The sequence below is a fragment of the Musca vetustissima genome, unplaced genomic scaffold (assembly GCF_032173495.1).
Source record: "Musca vetustissima isolate MV318-11 ecotype Yass unplaced genomic scaffold, APGP_CSIRO_Mvet_v1 utg21637, whole genome shotgun sequence".
Lineage (NCBI taxonomy): Eukaryota > Metazoa > Arthropoda > Insecta > Diptera > Muscidae > Musca > Musca vetustissima.
This window is the reverse complement of record NW_026885325.1, coordinates 309,090-332,171: the sequence shown is the minus strand read 5'-3', so window position 1 is coordinate 332,171 and position 23,082 is coordinate 309,090. Positions and strand designations below refer to the sequence as shown.

Sequence of the window (23,082 nt, the reverse complement as noted above, 5' to 3'; positions counted from 1 at the left end):
AAATGTTGGTAGAATTGAGTAAAATTTTGAAAATGGATTATCAACATCCAATTCGAATGAGGCCACCTGCTCTGAGGTTAAAAATGAACGTTTATAGAGGATAAGTAATTTTTCCGAATTGTGTTCAGCCAATAATTTCATGGAATAGGCTAAATTTAAAACACTTTTAGATTGAATTATACCGCCAAACAACGGTCTTCTTTCATTACAAAGTTCTTCGTAACTTTTGAAGGAATAAACTGGAAAAATAAAAGAAGAATTCCATTTTAACATAAATACCTCTTTTTGGTTCAGAGTTTTACCTACCCAATTCCGCTTTGGTATCACTTGCAATCCTAAACAACGAATGATCAAACATTTGTCCAACATTGCGTTCAATCATTTTGACAGCCAATTCACACATTGCCAAATGTATGTCGGACATGCGATTGAATAATATTTCGAATATAAGCATCGTATATTGTCCGCTTGCGCTGTCCTTGAGCAATATCTAAACAGGACAAGTAATAAAAACAAAATAGATAGGGAGGAGGTGTGGTAAGTGTTTTATTGGCCGTGGTAAGTAAAGTTATGCCATGATACTCACCCCTGCATACTGCAGACAATAAACCGGACTAATTGGCCCATAAACAACAATGGGTATACACATGTTATTGGCCAAACAATATAAACGCAATTTGGCACAGAAATCATTTGGTATAAAGTGATGATGTCCCGGCACGCTGACTCTAGGTGTGGGAGGAAGTGAGAAGAAAATAATTTATTTTTATTCAATACTAATACTGTTCAAAAATCTTGTATTTTTTATTGAGTCTGTGAGCTCTTATTGTTGACTGAAATATCAATGAATCCTGGCGTGAAATTAAAAAAAATAATTCAAGGACCAACAAAAGCGGGATTTTTTTAAGGACCTCTCAAAAGTGTATTTTTAAGAAACAATTTACGCGTAGATTTATGTACAAAGGGTAAAGTGATTGACTGACTGACTGACTTAACAATTCATCAACGCCCAGACAAAACGGCTAAAGCGAGAATCTTGAAGGAAGTGTGAGAAGGTAAGTATGAAATAGTATCGATGGCTATAGAGATCGGACAGAAAATATATTACGCGCTAAGGTTGAATTGAGAAGAAACTAAGACACGGTGGAAAGTGAGCACCTGGTAGTAGTCTGTGCCGTCTAGAGCAAAGACTGTGAATCTGCAGTAATCAGTAACATCATGATCCCATTTACTGGTAAAGGCCCTGTTATTGTAATGACCAGTAGTGATTCCTGTCATTGCTCTTATTTCAGCTTTGTTCAGGTTCAATAGTGAGTGTGTTCTTTTGGTAGACAGAGTCGGTCAAATAGATCTTAACACATTGCACATAAGTTCGTTGTGATAAAGTTCATAGGCTCTTTCATCGAAGAACGCCTCAAAGTTCCGATAAATATGACATATGGGTGGTTTGATTGAGCCATCAATTGCTAGATCTGTAGATTGAGATCCTCTTCTAGGTAATTCGTCTGCTCTATTATTACCCATGATGTCACGGTGTTCTGGTACCCAACACAGACGATAGACGGCCATAGGATTTTATGGCTTTAAGAGCCGCTTGACTATCCACAAAGATAGTCACCGGTCCAACGATCTCTGCATCCAAATTTTTTATCAATTCCGCTGTCTTCCAAATCGCGAAGGAAACCACTACATTTGCTATCCAACTTGTAGGTAAGCTCAAGGCCTAGCCTTTTACAGAAGACGCCAGCCCCTTCTTCCATCTTGGATCCATCTGTATACAGAGTCAGGGTTACTTCGGTTCCAGTCGTCTCTACTAGGAATAACGACATCTACGTCGTCAAATCTCCGGACTGGTGATATATAGTCGCTTAGTTTTACGCGTTGATCCAATGTCACTCTTGGCTCGTTCAAGATACGAATATGCCCAAAGGTTCATGCAGCCTTAGGGCACTACGCACGGACTGACACTTAATGCTGAGGCCCAGAGGCCTTAAGTTCATCATTGCGTTCAGAGTTGCTTGTGTGGTGCTTCTCGCGGCCCTGTTATTAAAATCGAGGCGGCTCTTTGTACCTTATCTAGTTTGCTGGATGTGGCACAACATCCAAACAAGAGAACCATAGGATAGGATCGGCCTTACCACGATGTTATATATCCAGTGTTAGCCCCCAAATTTTCTAATCGAATTCCTGCATGAATAGAGTGCAATCAGCCCTCTCTTCCCCTGTTCCTCAGCGTTCCTTTTCCATCGTAAGTGACAGTCCAGGATTGTACCAAGTTACTCTTTGTTGGGTTTACAACAAGGACGTTCGCCTTGGTCCAGCGTGACAGCGTCAGTAAGGCTCTTTGCATAAGCTCCGAGATTGTTGGCGGAAAATTGCCGGAAATCAATATCACCACGTCGTTCGCATAAGCTTAGACTTTACTACCGCTTCCCTCCAGTTCGTACTAAATGTGGTACCATTTGTATTTGGCGAACCGATAGAGCTAGAACTACTAATTTTGAAATGAGTGTCACTGATGGAGTATACAATAGGTATAGGTACTAAAATGTACTAAGTTTGGTACAATTTCGTAGCTAAAAGCTCAAAATTTGGAATGCGAATTAAGGTTCAGAAGTAGGGCCAATATGAGGAGATGGTTTTGAAAGCGTGTACGCGGATGTGTACGAAAAGTAGTATTTGATACTATATTTGGTACAGATTTAATTTAGATGTACAAATGGAACTGAAACTCTGAAATTTGAATATACGTGGCTTTGGAAAAATCCAACATTAAGATGTACCGTCATATGGGAGTTGCTGAAAAAAAATTCGTGGAAAGAATTACTACCAAGTGAAACCCTAAAACACCAAGTTACCGCCAATTCGATGGAATAATGTGACTGCATTAAAATATTGAAAATTTTGGGTATCCTTATAGGGGACCAACCAATATGCAAATAAATTAAAATTAATTGGACTAAAATAAACATATAAAAATATTTATATTTTACGTACTCCTCAGGAGAGAACTATTCAAAAAACCAATACCAATTTTAAGAGACGGTAGAAGTCTAAGTTAAAAATAATTTGTGACATATGCCGGTTTTATTAAATATATGATTACCGTAGCGACTACTTAAAATAGATTTAAAATCGCTAAACATTAGACGACCGAAATGAAGAAATCAGCTTAAACCAAAAAACCAAGGCGTTATATTAAAAAATTTAAGTTGGAGCGTATTGAATAAACGAGAAACTCGGACAAGGGTTGACTTGTCCATGTGAAGATCTAAACGGGGTATAATTAAATTCGTATTCCTAGAAAAGCGGGACAAATTAAATGTACTGGCCAAAAAAATAGGACATTGCGATTTATAACTTTATAAAATAATAATAGACATCGAAGATCGACGAATCTTCTTAATATACTGAGGAAGGACTAGGTCGCAGCTATAAAGCCTTCGCAATGCAATGTTAGTGCGAGAAACCACGCAATCGATGTGAGATGTAAATGACAGCTTATCATCCATAAGTACACCAAGAATTTCCAAAACACCAACAATTTGTATTTCGACCCCTTCGTATTTAACAGTCAGGTCATTAGGATAAGAAGAAAAATAACAGATACTTAGTTTTCGACGTATGTATGTCCAACTTATTTTAAGTCATCCAACTACTCGCTAAGAAAAGTGTAAAATCAATTTTAGATTGCAAAACATCCATATTAGACACTTGACCCGTGAATAACAGCTGGACGTCAACCGCAAACAAATACGCTGAACAAAAGTCAACTATACTGGAAGTCAAATCGTTAATAAATCGTATATACATACAGTGGTGGTCACAGAATTAAAACATTTACTGAGGTAAAAATATATCGATCAGCCCTCGATTAGTTTGAAGTATTTTTGAAATTTTTTTCATTCAGAACACTTCGATATACTGCACTTAAGAGATTTAGTGTGAAAATAGAAAAATTTTGCATGCAATTTTTCCATAAATAACGGTTTTTATGAAAATACCTCGATTTTGAAGTGGCCATATAATTAAAACATTGTGTGGGATTTTTTACTTTACTGCATTTTTTGAAAATATTTTTAGAAAAGCTCTTTAATTTAGTTAAATTATGTAAACTAAGCACCGATAAAATCATTTACAAAAAAAAAAATTTTGAAAAAAATCTGTAAAATCTATCAAAATTGCCAACAATTTGTACAGTACACCTTACGTTCAGAAAATCACCCTTATTATAGAAAATAAAGGTCCGAATGCACCAGAAATTGCTAGAATTAGTAGAAAACAATTAATAATTCTCAAATTAAAGAAATATTTGAAATAAAAATTCAAAAAATTGGAAGGAACGATTCAATTTCAATAGTCTTTACTGAAGAAGGCCGGAATATTTTTGCAGTATGTGAGAAAAAATGGATTGATATTGGTATTTATTATATCAAATCGACTGTTCGAAGTACAGAATATATTTTATCAAAAAATATATTTGTCAAAAAACGTAGAGATCAACGCCTAGGTTGACGAGTAAAAGTTTCTGGCACACAGCAGCATTTTTGATGTTCAACACAAGACTTCAAATATTTGTCAAACTGTAACATTTTTACTTCCTTGATACTAATATAGATTAAGTGGAAGTTATTCGAATCAAAAAATATTATTTTGGAAAAATATTGTCATGTTCAATAGATTTTAAGGGTCAAGAGTTGACCATCAAACATGCTGCTGTGTGCCAGAAACTTTTATGGTCAACCTAGGCGTTGATCTCTGTTCACAGATATATTTTTTGATAAAATATATTCTGTACTACTCGAACAGTCGATTTGATATAATAAATACCAATATCAATCCATTTTTTCTCACATACTGAAAAAATATTCCGGCCTTCTTCAGTAAAGTCTATTGAAATTGAATCGTTCCTTTAGGTTAATTCCCATTTTTTTGAGTTATTATTTCAAATATTTCTTTAATTTGAGAACTCGTTAAGGTTTTCTACTATATAGCAATTTCTGGTGCATTCGGACCTTTATTTTCTATATTTGGGTGATTTTCTGAACGTAAGGTGTACTGTACAAATTGTTGGCAATTTTGATAGATTTTACAGATTTTTTCAACAATTTTTATCTGTAAATGATTTTATCGGTGCTTAGTTTACATAATTTAACTAAATTAAAGAGATTTTCTAAAAATAATTTCAAAAAATGCAGAAAAGTAAAAAAATCCCACACAATGTTTTAATTATATGGCCACTTCAAAGTCGATGTATTTTCATAAAAACCGTTATTTATGGAAAAATTGCGTGCAAAAATTGTCTATTTTCACACTAAATCTCTTAAGTGCAGTATATCGAAGTGTTCTGAATGAAAAAATTTTCAAAAATACTTCAAACGAATCGAGGGCTGATCAAAAAATGTTTACCACAGTAAATGTTTTAATTCTGTGACCACCACTGTATATGCTATTTTCAATACCAAACATTCTAGGAGTAGTAGGAATGAATATGCAAAATTTCAATCGTATATATTGTTAGGTCTGCGTTACCTCGATTGTCAAACAGGGCTATATTCCTATTTGGATTTTTTATGGATGTCTGAAGTGTTTTCTAAAAATTTTCATTATTCTGGAACACCTTTTAAAATAGAGGCAATTTTTAAAATTAATTGTTATATATTCTTTGCCTTCATATTGCTTGGTTTTAGTTAAGTATTGTCTTTTAGTTAAGTATAGGTCTTATCTCTACGATCGTGAAAATATATGACTTTCATGGGATGTCCATATTTCCCAAGATATGGACCTCTGAAGTTCAGAAATTCATATACTCATAAATTCGGGATTTATAGGCCCTCAACTGGTACCTCGTAACTTCATTATTAATTTCTGAAAATTTTACATTAAGATCTTCTTACCTGTTATAGGGATATCCATTCATGTTCTGTAGGAAAATAGGGAAACAAAATAAATTACAATTATACATTTTTTTTTTTAATTTTTATAAAAATTCAATATTTACCTTCAATCCCCCCTGCAATTCCTCCTTTGGTTTGGCCCATTGAACCTTCAAATCCACACCCCACATACGAACACGACCGGGTGTTAAACGCTTCTTAGCCTCCAATGCCATTTCATGATCTTTAAATTCGATAAAAGCAAAGCCACGATTTTCCTCCTTCTCGGCAGAATCAAAACTACCACCACCACCAATATAGTTCAACATCGAAGATGACTTCGTTTTGTAATAATTCCTCAACGGTGGATACGCGGTACATGTGTGCATTTGTGGAAAACACAACTTGAATTGTTCCTGCAACATATGCAACGGTATGGAGCGTGGTATACCACTGATGTATAGACGATTTTTACCCTGCGAACGATAAACACCCAAACGATCTTCACTGCCGCATACAAATAAATGTTTAAGCAGTTCAAATGCGGCCAAGGCATCACTTTCGCTACAAAAACGGATGAAGGCATAGCCACGTGTCGAACTGCCAGTATCCATCATGAGGCGAAATTCATACACCCGACCGATGCGATGTAACCACATCAGGAATGCCAATTCATCCAAATGGGTAGGTATACGTGTGACATATAATTCACATTGATATGTTGGTGGAGGCTGGTTGTAGTTTGGTGGTGGCCCATATACCTTGCGTCCATTTTCCAATATAACCGGTAAGGGTTCAAAGTTGACACTGGTCATCATTACACGACGGTCATTGGACTGTGATGGTGGTAGTTCGCTATTTTTTAGCATTTTGTTGCGGCGACAATTTGACCTTGGAACATAAATTTCATTCAAAATATTTTTTTTATTTGGCCATGTATTTCAAATGAATTCACTTAATTGGCCATTAAACACAAGTTTCTGTTTCCAGGGGTTTTTCTATTAATTTCGAAATACACAGTTCCGAGAAAGACACTTAATAATTAATTTATATCACTCTCATTATTTATATTGATTTTTATTTATTATTTTAAAAGAAATCCTTACAAAAGTTTCGTTCGATCGTTGTAATATGATTCCAGTAATTAATGCGAAGATGCCGGAGTGAATGCTTTTCTAACGGTATTTTTCAACAACTGAAACAAAATTGAAAAACGTTCCACATGCTAACAAATTGGAGCAGAAGACAAAATTACCCATAAAGAAGAAAATTTACGACTGAGGTCGGATGGCGACTAAATGAAAACCGAATTGTTTACGAATGAGGTGGGATGGCGACTAAATGAGAAAAGACTTGTATATGAATGAGGTGGAAGGGACCTCCTAATAACAGGGTGTTTCAGAGATGACGGCGTCCATTTGAACATTTCACAGTAATAGTGATGGCAAAACATGAAAAGTGTTGCCAAGTTGTTGGTAGTGTAAGGACGGCCGATATAACACCTGTTGTGTTTTAATCAATTCAAATTGGAAATGAAGATCAAATTTTGTAGGAATCAATTTTTTTTTACAAAAATAACAAGAGAATACTCTTGATTTAAGACTACAATTTATTTGATATAAACACTTTGAAATTGACTTTTGAAACGAGTGACTGAAATCAGTATAAACCTAATACATATAAACATTTAACATCTTAATTTTGACGCCGTTAAAATTTGCACAGAGCGACAACCATTTCTCATTATGTCAACAAACTTGGCTACACTGTTGGGCAACGGTTTTTTCTTCATTCAATGGAATTTCTACGACGTTAAAGAACTGTTTTGTGGCGTTTGAATGCAGCTGAGTTTTTGTTATTGCAAAGAAGCTTCTAAATTCCCTTTTTCTTATCGAAAATGGAATATACCCAAATCCCCATTTATTCGAGCAATTTTTTGCCCCAAACTTCTACACCGACGAACTATGGAGTTAACTGTGCAAGCAACATGAGTAGTTCGCCAAATTCCGGTGGTCCTAACTACGAATATGGTGGTGCTGGAGGTGCAGCAGGTACTGCAATATCATCTTCGCCAACATCCAGTGGTGAATCGCCGCCACAACAATGGCAACAGCCAGGACCCACTGTAGAGTTAATGCACATGAATGGCCGTAAGGTATTGGGACCACCTGAAGATTGGGTTGGACCTCCACCAAGTAGTGTCTGCGAACTATTTGTTCGACGTATTCCAAGAGATTTAAATGAACACAAACTTTTGGCACCCTTTCTAAGATTTGGACGTATCTATGAAATACGTCTGCCCATGGACTTTAATCAATCATATCGTGGCTATGCCTACGTTAAGTACACTAATGAAGAGGATGCTGCATGTGCTATGGAAGTATTGAATCATTATTATGTTCAGACCGGTCGTAAATTGGAAATTTTACATTCCTACGAAAAGTGTCGTTTGTTTGTGACGAATATACCAAAACATTTGGAAGAGCATGAAATTGAGTCGGAGTTTCGTAAAACATTTCCAACTATGGAGCGAATATATACACGGCCATCCAGTGATGGCGGTAATTATAGCGGTGGTGGAGGAGGAGGATGTGGTGGTGATTCAGTTTCTCCCAGTCACGGCATTGGAAATCGTGGTCATGTGTTTGTCCATTTTCCATCCCATTTGCATGCTTTGGAGGCCAAGAAGAATATAACACCGGGTTTGATTCGCATGTGGGATAAGGATTTGAAAGTTGTCTGGGCCCATACTGATCGGGAAAATAATGCAACAAAGGCGGTAAGTAAATTAAATTGCCAAAAAATGTTCTTCAAACAATTCAAGCTTTAAATGGTTCTTAAAAAAATAATACTTCGAAGAACCCGGCTTTGAATGACCCTTGAAAAAATATTCATTGGCATAGATACAATAATAGACCTTAAAAAATATTCATTAAAAATTCCCGCCTGTTTTTAACTCTAAAAAATCTACGCCTATCATGGACCTGGAACAAATTGTTTAACAAATCCACTATTGTCATAAAGATTTTTTTTAATCTACAAGATGTGATGCTCTTAGAAAATGTCTGGAATGGTCCTTGAAGAAATATTAATAAAAAAATCCATGGTCCATTAAAAAATTGCCTTTTGAAAAATTCTCATCAGGTGATGGTCCGCCCACAAAGCAATTCTATTTAAAACGAGTTTCTCGAGTTTTCGAGAGTCAATTCTTGTGAAAAACGTTACCAAAAATTCTCGAAAATTTCGAAACTTGTCATTTTCTGTTATATGGAAGATACATCGAAACATGGACCAATATTGATCATTTTCGATAAGATTTTCTAACTAAAGAGAAAGCAAAATAAGAGTTGCGGACTATTTGGTTGAAAAACGTGCCCAAATCCACAAAATATCGACAGTTGGAAGGTACTTTTATTTGGGATCGATCCTAAAAAAATTGGACCTCATACCCGCTCAGGGCCCAAAATACTAAATCAGAACCGATTCCATTGAAATGAGAATATTGAGGGCAAAGTTATGAGGCACTGTGAGAGGTACTTTCTATCTATCCTAAAAATTTTACCTACACACACTCAGCACCAAAATACCAAATCGGAAATAAATCTACTGCTATCTATCAACTATACCAAAACATGAACCCCATTTTCAATACAAAACTTCCTTCGATGTCGAATTTTATGAGTGTCAATAACTTCGAACTTGTGATGGTTTTTGAACAATTATAGTAAATAAAAATCCATTCTGAAGGTCCTGAAAATATTCTTATGAACATTATGTTTGAAATGGTTCTTGAAAAAAATTTTTATAAAAATTCATCCTAGTGACGATTTCGAAAAAAATATTAAAAAACCCTACGCAGAATAGTCTGAAAAATTTTGTTTGAAAAAATATTCTTTAAAAAATCAAGCTTTAGATCCAATGTCAAAAAAAATGTTTAAAAATCCCTCCTGGTTATGATCTCTTGAACCAGTATTATTTTTTAAATAACTTCCTTTAAATTTAACTAATTTTTATATTTTCCAGTCAAAAACATTATTCGTTCGTAATGTCGATCTGACTGTCAATAATCGTGATATTATCGAGCTGCTTGTGAAATATGTACCACGCACCACAGTCTGCAAAATATCCAAAGTTCGTACCACTGCCTTTTTTGATTTTACCACACGTGAAGCTGCCGAAATTTGCCTAAAACAACTTCAAGGTGTAGAGCTGAGAGGTCGCCGCTTAGATGTGGAATGGGCAAAACCATCTGAACAGTAAGATTATACATTTTTTATTATTATTTTCTTATTTTAAAATTTCTAATCTTCCTCATTTCCCCAGACAATCATTACATCGTATGCGTGGCACAGATTTCGATGCCGTCTTACGCCTCAAATGTATTGCCAATTGTTGGCATATTCCCATCATCATTTTTGGTTGTTACTATGAACAGGAACATTTACAATATGGTGTGGTCATTTTAAGGGATGCCCATGGTATGGTACGGGCAACATTTTGCTTAATGAAGACCACGGAATTGGTAGATATCCATTCACGCATGTGTGAAGTTGTGTGTGCTCTGATTGAAACAATTGGAGCATTTCCAGATTACAATTATGTTTTTATGGTGGAAAAGGATTCGGCACATTTGTGTAAGTACAAAGAAAATTTATATAATTATAATCAAGGTCGTATTTTTTTCCAAAAATGGGTTAGTTTAATTTTTTTTTTACGAAATATTCTATTTTTTTATTTATTCTCCTTCCAGTGGGCATGATAATGTTTAATCCCTATTCTCCCGATTTCATGGCTGCCTGTGGTGTACCCCCCGATTTTCATTTCGATTTAAATGAACTAATCGATTTAAGCTCAGCCGTAATTTCGTTATCATATTTGTCGGAAAATATTCTACTGACAGCCTATAAAGAAAGTTTTCGCTGTCAAAGTGATTGTACATATCTTCAAAATTGGCCACTGATTGGACATCGTTTATTTGGCACGATAATGCCCAAGTATCGTAATAAGCCCCCCTTAAAATATAATTTAAATGATACACAAATTGTAATGGCGCTGTGCTTCAAAACGACTGGTACCAATGCAGCTTCCCCGACTACCAGACAATATACGGCATTTCGGGTCTGCAGCTATGATCAGGGCTATGAGGGTTTACGTTATGTTACTTTGAAACTTTTACCCGTTGCCTTGACACAATCACGTTTCGTTGTGTCGCATGTCTTGAGTCATGTTCTATATGGTGGTACACAATATTATCATCCATCACAGCGTATTATGTTGCCACCATTGTGGATAACAGGTTGTTCGTATGCCGAATCTATTAAACAGCTGCCACACTTTGAACCAAAAAAGGAGGAAAACCCGCAGGAGGAGGAGAAGGGGACACAAGCAAATGATATAATAAATAATATGCAACAATTATCAATACAATTTACACCACAGCAATCATCGACACCCACACCACCACAACATTCAAATCAACAGATGATACCACCACCTCCAGGAATTTTTATATCCACCACCACGGCTTCATACAATCAGGCTCCAGTGCCAACAGGCATGGTTAATTATCTCACACAACAACCTGTTGCCTCTTTTCCAAATGCTGCACAACATTTAACTCTGCTCCGTCCTGTAAATGGCGGCTATTCTCCCCCATAATTTATATTTATATTGAAATTCATTTTAGAATTTAATTTTTAACTTGCGTTATGAGTTTTTTTTTATTTTGTGTATTTTTGTCCATTTTGCATGGTTTTTATTTTTCGTCTCTTTAATATCATTGTTCGTTCGTTGTTTTCGAAACCTTTTAAACTAGTTTTTATCATTATTGTCAGAATGTTTTTAAATATTTTTTATATTTTTTTATGTTGTAAACCTGAATTTCCTTCCATTCTTTTAAAAAAGAAAATGCCATTCCATTTTCATTAGAATATCTTTCTACATATAAGTTTATAATATATAAATACATATTTTTTAATAATAAATATTGAAATTTAAAATTGCCAGACTTTAAATATTATTGAAAAGTGGCTTTCAAAATCGATGGTACGATCAGGAGTGTCGTGATCAGGGTGCGCAAAAATTCGCTCGCGAATAATAAAAAATACGATTGTTTTCGTTTGTGCTCTTTCTGCGAATGAATTTATCACGATAAATTCTTTACCCAACGAGCATTCGTCACACGAATGTTCACACACACACATTACAAAAAAATGCGAGCACACAACGATCGTTCGTTGCGGTGGTGGTTGAAATCATTTCTGACATTTATTCGCCTTTTTAGGCGATAGAAAATTAAAATGACCTTTTTAGGCGATAGAAGCCTTTAAAGGCCTTAAAATGACTTTTTAGACCACAGTAAATTAAAATGCCTTTTTTAGGCGATAGAAGCCTTTAAAGCCCTTAAAATGCCTTTTTAGACCAAAGAAAATTAAAATGTATTTTTTAGACGATAGAAGCCTTTAAAGGCCTTAAATGCATTTTTTAGGCGATAGAAGCCTTTAAAGGCCTTAAAATGAATTTTTTAGGCGATAGAAGCCTTTAAAGGCCTTAAAATGGCTTTTTAGACCACAGGAAATCAAAATGCCTTTTTTAGGCGATAGAAGCCATTAAAGGCCTTAAAATGCATTTTTAGACCACAGAAAATTAATATGCCTTTTTTAGGCGATAGAAGCCTTTAAAGGCATTAAAAATCCTTTTTAAGCCACAGAAAACTAAAATGCGGTTTTTAGGCGATAGAAGCTTTTAAAACCCTTAAATGTGTTTTTTAGGCGATATAAAATTAAACTGCCCTTTTTAGGCGATAGAAGACATTAAAGGCCTTAAAATGCCTTCTTAGGCCACGGAAAACTAAAATGCGGTTTTTATGCGATAGAAGCCTTTAAAGGCCTTAAAATGCCTTTTTTGGGCGATAGAAAATGCCGTTTTAGACCACAGAAAACTAAAATGAGGTTTTTAGGCGATAGAAGTTTTTAAAGGCCTTAAATGTGTTTTTTAGGCGATATAAAATTCAAATGCCCTTTTTAGGCGATGGAAGCCTTTAAAGGCCTTAAAATGCCTTTTTAGACCACAAGCGATAGAAGCCGTTAAAGGCCTGAAAATGCCTCTTTTAGGCGATAGAAGCCTTTAAAGGCCTCAAAATGTCTTTTTAGACCACAGAAAATTAATATGCCAAATTACAGGGAGAAACGGAGAGAGTATTTTCAGAAAGAAGAAAGAACAAGAAAAACGTGAGCGTGAGCAAATCGAGTCAGAATGAAGTCCGGATTTTACCAACGAGTAAAACACTAACCGAAGGCTTTGGTGCAGCCACATCTTCCTGTAGAGATGAAGAAGGAAACCTGGTGACAGATACAGATAGCGTGCTGATCTGGAAGGAGCATTTTGAAATACTTCTGGTGTCGGAAGAGAAAGAACAAGAAAAACGTGAGCGTGAGCAAATCGAGTCAGAATGAAGTCCGGATTTTACCAACGAGTAAAACACTAACCGAAGGCTTTGGTGCATCCACATCTTCCTGTAGAGATGAAGAAGGAAACCTGGTGACAGATACAGATAGCGTGCTGATCTGGAAGGAGCATTTTGAAATACTTCTGGTGTCGGTGAAGAAGATACCCCAGAACCAATAAGAGAAGACGGTATAGAGTGTATACCGCCAAGATGAGGTCAGAACAGCAATTAATTGCCTGAAGAACAATAAATTCAAGACTGGTGATCAGATGCTGGTCAGGAGCATGCACCAGCTCATTTGTACAATTTGGCATACCCTTAGCATCCTGTGTCCCGTGCACAAAAAATGAGACAAGACGAAATCCAAATCCTGGAAAAGACTTACGAAAAACACATCAACACTTTCCACCCATTCGTCGCATTCGACAGCCCTATCCGTTCAGATGTATTTAAAACCTTGTTTGGCATTCCTGCAAAATTAATTCCGCTATGAAGGATAACTTTAACTGGCACGAGATCGGCAGTTAAAGTCGGAAAGGACTTCTCGGAGCCCTTTAATACCGAACAAGGATTCAGACAAGGTGACAGTTTGTCGTGTGATCTTTTTAACATCCTGCTGGAAAAGGTCATAGGAGACGCAAAGGTGAACTGAAATGGCACTCTGTACACCAAACAACACATGTTACTCGCCTACGCCGATGACATCGATATAATGGGTCGAACATTGCAAATTGAGAAGGAGTCTGCCAAAGTGGGACTGACAGTAAATGGCGAGGAGACCAAGCTGATGCTATCAACGCTCAAGATGTCCAGTATACTCGGACCAACTGCGAACTTGAAAACTACAGCATCGAGGTAGTTAAAGATTTTATATACCTTGGTACCGCCATAAATAAAACTAATGACATTAGTTTTGAAATTCGGAGAAGGATAGTGATGGCCAACACATGCTACTATGGTCTTAGTAACCAGTTTAGAAACTAGGCCACATCCCGCCAGACCAAACTCACACTTTACAAGACGCTGATACTACCTGTGCTGTTATATGGATCGGAAGCATGGGTACTTGCGCAAGCAGATGAGGCTGCTCATGGAGTGTTTGAGAGAAAAAATCTCCGAAAGATATATTGGCCGATTTGCGTTAATTGTGAATATCGCCGTCGAATGAACCATGAGTTGTACCAGCTATTCTCGGACAACGGCATTGTTAGACGTATTGAGCTGCAGCTACTACGTTGGCGAATGAATGAGAATGCCCCAGCTCAAAAGGCATATAAAAGCGAACCAGCTGATGGTTCACGCAGAAGGAGAAGGCCACGAATAAGATGGAAAGATCAAGTGGAAGACAACATTGCCGAATATGGTGTTTCAAATTGGAAAAACTGCACAAAAGACCGACGCGCCTGGAAACCTTTTTTAGGCTCGGCTTATGGAACAACCATTATGTAACAAGCCAGTTAAGTAAGTAAGGTTTTCAAAATCATCTTAGAAAATGGAACAGAAATTCGATATTCAATTATAGGAGCGAATCCTAACACCATTGACATTGTGGACCATTGTGGCAAATTTAATTGGTCAGAATGTTATAGATTTTGAAGGCGAGGTAGATTTAAGGATACCTTGGGGGGTTTCTTATAGATCAAGCCCCATATAAACGTCCCCACCCCATGGTGGATGCCCGTCCGAATTTAACAACGATTTTTTTTAATTTTTGGTGTTCTCTAATATTGTTTTTTTATTTATATAAGTAAATAATATATATAATATTTAGCAAATAGTATATGAACACTTGTATAAAATAACATTAAATATTAAAGCTATAAAATATCAGGATAGACAACTGGCGAATTAAACAATTATAATTTGTATGGGTATGGTAATTGTAGGGAATTAATTAGGATATGTCTTTTTTTAAAGGCAATTAATATTATTTCTAATGATGAACATAGATTCCATGAACACAACAGCGGGGGATGCGTAATTTAGGGATGTTTTTTCACTTCTTCTTTTTCACTAATTTCCTCTTCTTCCTCCTCCTCTTCTTCGACTTCTTCTTCCTCCTCTTCCTCGGTCTCCTCTTTCTTAGTTTCAGCACCTTTCTTAACATCGCTTTCCAACAATGAACTACGTCTTCGTTGAATATATTTTTGTTCTTCCTCTTCAGGATCTGAACCCCATACCGTATCGGGTGGTTCAGGTGTATCACTTGTTGTGGCGACTTGTTCGCTATTTTCCTCCGAAGCCTCTGACATGGGTTCACCTTCACTGGTGGCATGATCATCTCCATCCAAATGGGGTCGTTCAATAAATATGCGATTGATAATCAGGCGGCGTATATTCTGCGAAGGTATATCCACGAGGAATGAAACCACGACAGCACCCAATAAAATCAGGGCAATTTCTTGGAAATTAAACTGAAAAAAAGGGAAGCAATTTGTTCCTTTTAAATATAAATTTTTGCGAAAAACTCCTTACCAAATCGGTTAAATGAAATTTATCCGTTTCCTTGACCTTTGCCGTACCATAGAGCACCACAATGTACATGACCATTTGTATGGGAAAAATCAGGCGGGATAATACCAAAAATACCTTGGATGTTGTTAAAAATTTCAATATTGGATTTTCACTATCCCTTGGCAGCATAAAAATAATCCAACACAAACTAAGGCCAAATACCAGAGGACACCACGATGCGTAAGAGGCAGCATCCGAAGAGGTGTAAATAAAATCGGTACGCATACTTGAGGCGGGAGACCAAAAACACCATAAAATCCCCAAGCTGGCCAACGACCAACCAAATTTCACCATTTCCGGAGTCAGATCCAAAACACCACTATTGGAACGTTGAAAAATGCCCGCCCCTATACCCAGCAGATAGGTGGTGGCACGACTTATGGGCGAGGAATACAAAATATTGGCAGTTCGATAGAATTTACTAACGCTGCAAAAGGGAAAATAATTAAATTAGCTATAGGTTTCGAATTTTTAAGAGGTCTTCCTTACTTGATGCCATGGAACAGGGTCATAGACAGATGTTCCTTATTGGTTCTAGCATAGCGTGCCGCAACCGACATGGCATGCAAACCTCCATAGACAAAAAATGAGGCATCTGAATCTGTGTAATAAAGCCAGACTACCAGGGGACCCATTAGATATAATTGAACCTCCAGGGCCAGTTGAATGGTGGATGGAGAACACTAACAGAGAGTTGGCAGAAAATTAAAAAATGTTAATCAGTGCCCTGTGGAATTAATCCTCAGGGGGCCTTATGACTATTTTTTCTAAAAAAAAGTACACCACAGAAAGAAAAAGGGCCTGAGGAGACTTTTATCTACAAAAAAGTGTCCTCAGGGGGTCTGAGGAATCTTCTTTTTATAAAAATGGGGCCTGACGCGTATTTTTTTTTTTTTTTTTTTTTTTTGTAGGAAAAGGCGGCCCTAAGGATTTTTTTCTATAGAAAAAGGTGTCCTCAGGGGCCAGAACAAGTTTTATATACCTTAGGGCCCTAAGAATTTTTTCTATAGAAAAAACTGTTTTCGGGAGAGGGGGCCCGAGGCATCTTTTATCAATAAAAAAAGGTGTCCTCAGGGGCCCTACGAATTTTTTTCTATAAAAAGTCTAAAGGAAAACATGTATCCTGTCGAATTTGTTTCTTTAGAAAACAGGTGTCCTGACGAATTTGTTTCTATAGAAAACAGGTGTGCTGACGGATTTGTTTCTTAAGAAAACAGGTGTCCGGACGATTTTTTTCTGTAGAAAAAAATGTGTCCTGACGCATTTTTTCCTATAGAAAAAAGGTGTCCTGACGCATTTTTTCCTATAGAAAAAAGGTGTCCTGACGCATTTTTTCCTATAGAAAAAAGGTGTCCTGACGAATTTGTTTCTATAGAAAACAGGTGTCCTGACGGATTTGTTTCTTAAGAAAACAGTTGTCCGAACGATTTTTTTCTATAGAAAACGGGTGTCCTGACGATTTTGTTTTGTGTAGAAAAAAGGTGTCCTGACGCATTTTTTCCTATAGAAAAATAGGTGACCTGACGATTTTTTTTCCAGTCCTCAGGTGACCTGAGAACCTCAGATTCTTGAAAAATATTTTCTTTAAAAAAAAACTTAAGACCCCCTAGGAATTTGAAAATAAGTAATCCTCAGCGATCCTGCAGATTTTTTTCGGTTCCTCAAACCTACCGTTTCTTCAAAATCTATGGCATTCTGTAGACTCAAAATATTACGCCACCATTGGTCATCACATAGGCGCGAATTCTGACCAATTAAGTTAGGCCACAATGGTCCAGAATTCAGGTGGGGTAGAATCCATGTTTGGAAGCATATCAACAAATAAACTGTGGGCAAATAACTAAAATAAAAAAATATTAAAAAAAAATCACCTTTCCCCTAATTGCAACATCCCACTTACCGACTAACTTTCAAAGCCATTCGTTTCAATAATTGAATATAGGATTTCTGTTCCATTTCCTCGGATAACTGATAGGCCGTCAGAAAACCACTAATCAATAATAGAATATCGGCATAAATCATTGGCGAACGTATCAGAACACTCAGCGGATTATCGAAGGTGCGAACAAGTTGATCACGATTTGTTATTGGCAGATGGCCAATCATGAGGAATTTCAAACATAAATACAGCATCAGGGTGGCGACCACTTTCAGCACGTGAAACAAGGGAAATGGTACATCGTGTGTATCGTCATCGGCCAAGAGAATGCCAAGGCTACGTTTCGGTGAAAATGATTTGAAGATTTCCAAAGCCAAGGTGTTCAAAGAGAGATCATCTGAAAGACAGAGAGAACATATGCGAAAACTTATTGTTGTAACTAATTTGAGATTTTTTCTCACCACTTGTTGGATCTCCTTCTTCAGCTTCTGCAGGTTCCTCAGACTTCTCAGGTTCTGTTTCCTCCTCTTTGTTTTCATTTTCAGTTTCCTGTTCCTCTGCTTCTTCTTCTTTGGTTGCCTTTTCACTTTCTTCTTCGTTTTTCTTTTCTTCATCAACTTTAGCTTCCTCTTCTTCTTTGTTGTCTCCTTCTTCACCACTTTCTGGTTTCTTTTTTAATTTTTCCATAAGGCCTTTGGAAAATTCCGATGTTTTCATGGCCATATTTTTAACAGTTCCGGCAATAATTTTCAGCACGGTCACCACACGCTGCAGCATTGGTTGTATTCGTGACCAATTCTCCCAGGCCATGGTAGACAAGGTAATAAGGAACAAGCCGATGATATATAAACTGAGGATAAATAAAAAAACAATAACTTGATTGAATTACACTCCTCTTAATCAGGAACAAATTATGAAAATATTTTCTATAGAAAAAAAGCTCAGGAGAACTGAAAAAAATTTTCTACAGAAAAAAAGCTCAGGGGTCCTTACAATTGTTTCTATTGAAGCTTAGTTGAGATGACAGTTGACCTGACAATTTTTTCTATAGAAAAAACCTCAGGGATCTTCACATTTTTTTCTATAGAAAAAAAAACTTAGGGGACCTGACAATTTTGTTCTATAGAAAAAAACTCAGGGGTCCTGACAATTATTTTCTATAGAAAAAAGCTCAGGTGGACTGACAATTTTTTCTATAGTGTCAGGTGGCCTGACAATTTTTTCTATAGAAAAAAAGCTCAGGGGACCTGACAATTATTTCTATAGAAAAAAGCTCAGGTGACCTGGCAATTTTTCTATAGAAGAAAAGCTTGGGGTCCTGACAAATTTTTCTATAGGAAAAAAGCTCAGGGGACTTGATGTGTTTTTTTTAATTGAAAAAATAACCTCAGGTACCTGACACTTTTTTAAAGGAAAAATAAGCTCCTCTGGACCCAGATTATTTTTTCTGTAGAAAGAATTGTTTCAGGATCCTGAAAAATTTTTGTCCGATGAGACCTAACACGACCTTTTTCGATTCCAAAGAAAAAATTCATTGTCAGGTCCCCTGAGGAGACTTTTTTCCCATATATAACACAATTCCTCAGTGATCTGAGGTCATACTTACACTGTGGCACAGAACTTCTTATCCTTTTGCAGAAGTTTCAAGAATTTTCTATTATGTTTAACATAGCAGTCATTGTCATCGACCTCCACATGTAGCTCCACACCGGTGTTATTGTAATCCTTTAAACTCTCCTGCAGCATTTGACGGACAACATCACCCTCGCAGGCATTGGGCACACAAATACCCCAATTGGCAACACCATAACGTGGTATGAAATGGTAGGGCTAACGGCGGAAAAATAGAATAGAAATTTAACCAAAAATCCTCCGAACCCTCACAATAACTTACATTTCCCAAATGACTATTGAACAGGCCTCGTCCGTGCAGCATATGTACCGGAATTTTCAGTTCACTCACCGATGTTTGCATCTCTATGTGGGCCAGACAATATTTGCCACGTATGCGTACCGGATGATTGGAAGTTACCTTCACTATGGTCTTTATATCCGTACACATATTAAAGTCGCCGAACTGATTGATATTGCCACGCAATAAACCGGGTCCAACTTTACCCGTGGCATCGATCACTAGAATAAAATTTTGAAAAAAAAACCGCCAACATTATCGATATCCCCAAAAAAATGAAACTTCCACAGTTTTTGTTGTTGACCTCCATTGGCCAAATGTTCTCCTCTGACTCATGTGTGCACAATTAGAGGTTTCACTGTGCGCACATTTATTTTTCTTCTTCTTTTCTACACACATTTTGGATAATTAAATAAACAAAAACAAATGCTCGTCTATATATGGAATTCCATATTAGCCAATTAAAATTTAAAAATAATTATTTGAATTTTTACCCATCAGCTGAGTACTGTCTGCCAAGTGCCTTCGATAGCTCAGTTGGTAGAGCGGTGGACTGTAGTTCGGTTTGCATTCAAACATCAACAAAATCGGTTCGTATTCGTTGCCCTCAAAAGTGGCGAATTCGAACAAACACGTCTCTATGCAGGCATCCATAGGTCGCTGGTTCAAATCCGGCTCGAAGGAGTAACACCAATTTTTGGATTTATTAAAGAATATTTTTCAGAGGATCAACTGAGGCGTGGATTTATTAAAGAATATTTTTCAGAGGACCCATTAAGGCGTGGATTTATTAAAGAATATTTTTCAGAGGACCCATTAAGGCGTGGATTTATTAAAGAATATTTTTCAGAGGACCCATTAAGGCGTGGATTTATTAAAGAATATTTTTCAGAGGACCCATTAAGGCGTGGATTTATTAAAGAATATTTTTCAGAGGACCCATTAAGGCGTGGATTTATTAAAGAATATTTTTCAGAGGACCCATTAAGGCGTGGATTTATTAAAGAATATTTTTCAGAGGACCCATTAAGGCGTGGATTTATTAAAGAATATTTTTCAGAGGACCCATTAAGGCGTGGATTTATTAAATAATAAAAAAACAATCCAAATTTGTTAAACACATTGTTCAGAGATCTATAATGTCCTAATTTTCTAAAAGAAAGGGATTGGGTTGGCACCCAACCCTTCAACTGTAATTCCCTTCCAGTTTTTTTTATTTTAAACTTACTCTGCAAAGTCCACAATTTGTGACCCCTCAGCTGGCGCTGGAAAATCTGCAACTGTTCACGACATTCACCATTCTCTATATCCTGAGGTTTGACAATAAAATTCGGCAGACTATAGAGTAGATTATCAAATGATTCCTGACTCATTGGTGGTTCATGGGATGCGGCATCCTCGTCCCTTGAAGCATCTCGGCTGGGTTTCTTGGCCACCTTTGGCATTTTAATGGGTTTTGGTGGCTTTCCAATGGGGAATAGGCTATTGAAGGGCCAACGATTTAAATAATTCATCCATGATTCCCCACTACTCTCCGATGAGGCGGCTTGGGCGGAGGTGTCTTCTGTGGAATCGGGTCTCAAACGTCCTGTTCTTTCACCTAACCATAAAATCCAATCAATGATGCCATTTGATTTTGTGGCGGCTGGTTCTTCGGCAGATTCTTGTTGTTGTTGTTTGCTGGAGTCATCTTTATTTGAACTGCCACCACCGAATAGAGATGAAAACCAGGAACCAGATTTTTCTTGACTTTCAGTACTAGACGCTTTTTGTTTGGTAGATCTTGCTGGTTTTTCGGCCTTACGCGCCTTTTTAAACCGATACTCTTCTTCTTCGTCATCATTGTTGGCACTGTTGATCGAGGCAGCTCGTTCTTTGCGTGATACACCTTCCTCATCCTCCTCCTCTTCGTCTTTTTCTTGAGTCGCCTCTTCATCCTCGTCTAATTCTTCGCCTGCATTATTCTCCTCAGTCCTATCGTGGAGATTGTTGGATGCATTGTCGTCACCGCCGCCATCGGCATCCTCATCGCCCGCCTCGTCTTCATCATAGCCTTCGGGTATAACCCGTTCAATTTTATGAAATTTATATTTCTTTTCGACCAGGTGGCGTTTGGGCTGCTTACGTCCTTCCCTGCTGGCCGAAGTGCCAGCTGCCTCCTTTGATTTGCCGTCGTCATCACCCCAGCCAAAGGAAAATTCCTGTGAGGGTGGTACGAATGTTAGGGCCAACAAAAGTACCACCAAGAACCAAGACCACTTCATATATTTGAATGATTCCCGGGCCATTTTTCTTTCTTTCGTTTGTTGTCGTTGTTGTTTTTGTTTTCTCAGTTAATTCACTTTCATTTGTTTGTCGTAGTATTTAGAGTGTGTGTGTGCGTGGGTCTGTGTTCGTTCGAAGGGTCTTCCCTTTTCTTTTTCACACCCTCTCACCTTTGTCACTTGTCTTTTTTGATTATATAAATTACAAGAAATATTTCATTATTGCGGAAATTTTCTTTAATTTTTCCTCAATTTTTCTCTCAAATTTATGAATGAATTTTCGTTTTCCCACTTCGTTGGGAATTTTCACAGCAAAGAATTTCTTCTATAAATATTCACAATGTTTCGTTTCAGAATTATATATGTATATTCGTTGCACCTTTCCCGTTGCACTATAGGCTGAGGGTGCCTGCCTTTGAGGTGTCTTCTTGCCTTACGGGCTCGCGTTCAACCGATCGACCATTTAATTCGAAAATTCAGCTGCAACTGAAGAATTGTGTGGCAGTGGTTTGCCACATAGCTGGCTGCACTTGTTGCACATGTCAACATAGAAAAATTATTGTCAAAATTAAATGTGGATGCTGAGGTGAGGAGGGGTTGTTCGAATTTTTCTGCGAAACACATAGAAAGTCATGTTCGCCATGAATTTGGCGCATACAGGAGCCTAAAAATTATTCTTTAATAAATACACGCCTATGGAGGAGCCTAAAAAATATTCTTTAATAAATACACACCTATGGAGGAGCCTAAAAAATATTCTTTAATAAATTCACGCCTATGGAAGAGCCTAAACATATTATTTAATAAATCCACGCCTATGGAGGAGCCTAAAAAATATTCTTTAATAAATTCACGCCTATGGAGGACCCTAAAAAAATAATCGTTAATAAATCCACGCCAATGGAGGACACTAAAAAATTATTCTTTAATAAATCCACGCCTATGGAGGACCCTAAAAAATTATTCTTTAAAAATCCACGCCTATGGAGGACCCTAAAAAATATACTTTAATAAATCCACGCCTCTGTAGGACCCTAAAAAATATTCTTTAATAAATCCACGCCTATGGAGGACCCTAAAAATATACTTTAATAAATCCACGCCTATGTAGGACCCTAAAAAATATTCTTTAATAAATCCACGCCTATGGAGAGCCCTAAAAAATATTGTTTAATAAATCCACGCCAATG

The 23,082-nt window shown here is 37.0% G+C and overlaps 4 protein-coding genes and 1 non-coding gene across 5 annotated transcripts in view; 4 read left to right on the top strand and 1 right to left on the bottom strand.

Moving 5' to 3' along the window:
• The window catches only part of LOC133332524 (26S proteasome regulatory subunit 8), a 272,100-nt gene that overhangs the window by 33,973 nt on the left and 215,045 nt on the right, over positions 1–23,082 (top strand). The window lies entirely within an intron of this gene.
• The window catches only part of LOC133332525 (farnesol dehydrogenase-like), a 428,435-nt gene that overhangs the window by 277,338 nt on the left and 128,015 nt on the right, over positions 1–23,082 (top strand). The gene's annotated exons all lie outside the window — the stretch shown is intronic.
• On the top strand, positions 7,864–11,534 carry LOC133332513 (uncharacterized). The gene is made up of 4 exons (XM_061540913.1): positions 7,864–8,655; positions 9,900–10,132; positions 10,200–10,510; positions 10,627–11,534. Exons 1-4 carry the CDS (start codon positions 7,864–7,866, stop codon positions 11,532–11,534), a joined length of 2,244 nt encoding a protein of 747 aa, XP_061396897.1.
• LOC133332512 (uncharacterized) lies at positions 15,306–21,916 on the bottom strand. The gene is made up of 9 exons (XM_061540912.1): positions 20,857–21,916; positions 19,611–19,849; positions 19,323–19,546; positions 18,178–18,566; positions 17,738–18,113; positions 17,509–17,677; positions 16,327–16,520; positions 15,799–16,264; positions 15,306–15,737 (listed from the first exon to the last, which is right to left on the bottom strand). The coding sequence occupies exons 1-9, from the start codon at positions 21,914–21,916 to the stop codon at positions 15,306–15,308; spliced, it is 3,549 nt and encodes a 1,182-aa protein (XP_061396896.1).
• Trnay-gua (transfer RNA tyrosine (anticodon GUA)) lies at positions 20,151–20,312 on the top strand. The gene is made up of 2 exons: positions 20,151–20,187; positions 20,277–20,312. It is a non-coding gene; the product is annotated as a tRNA-Tyr (tRNA).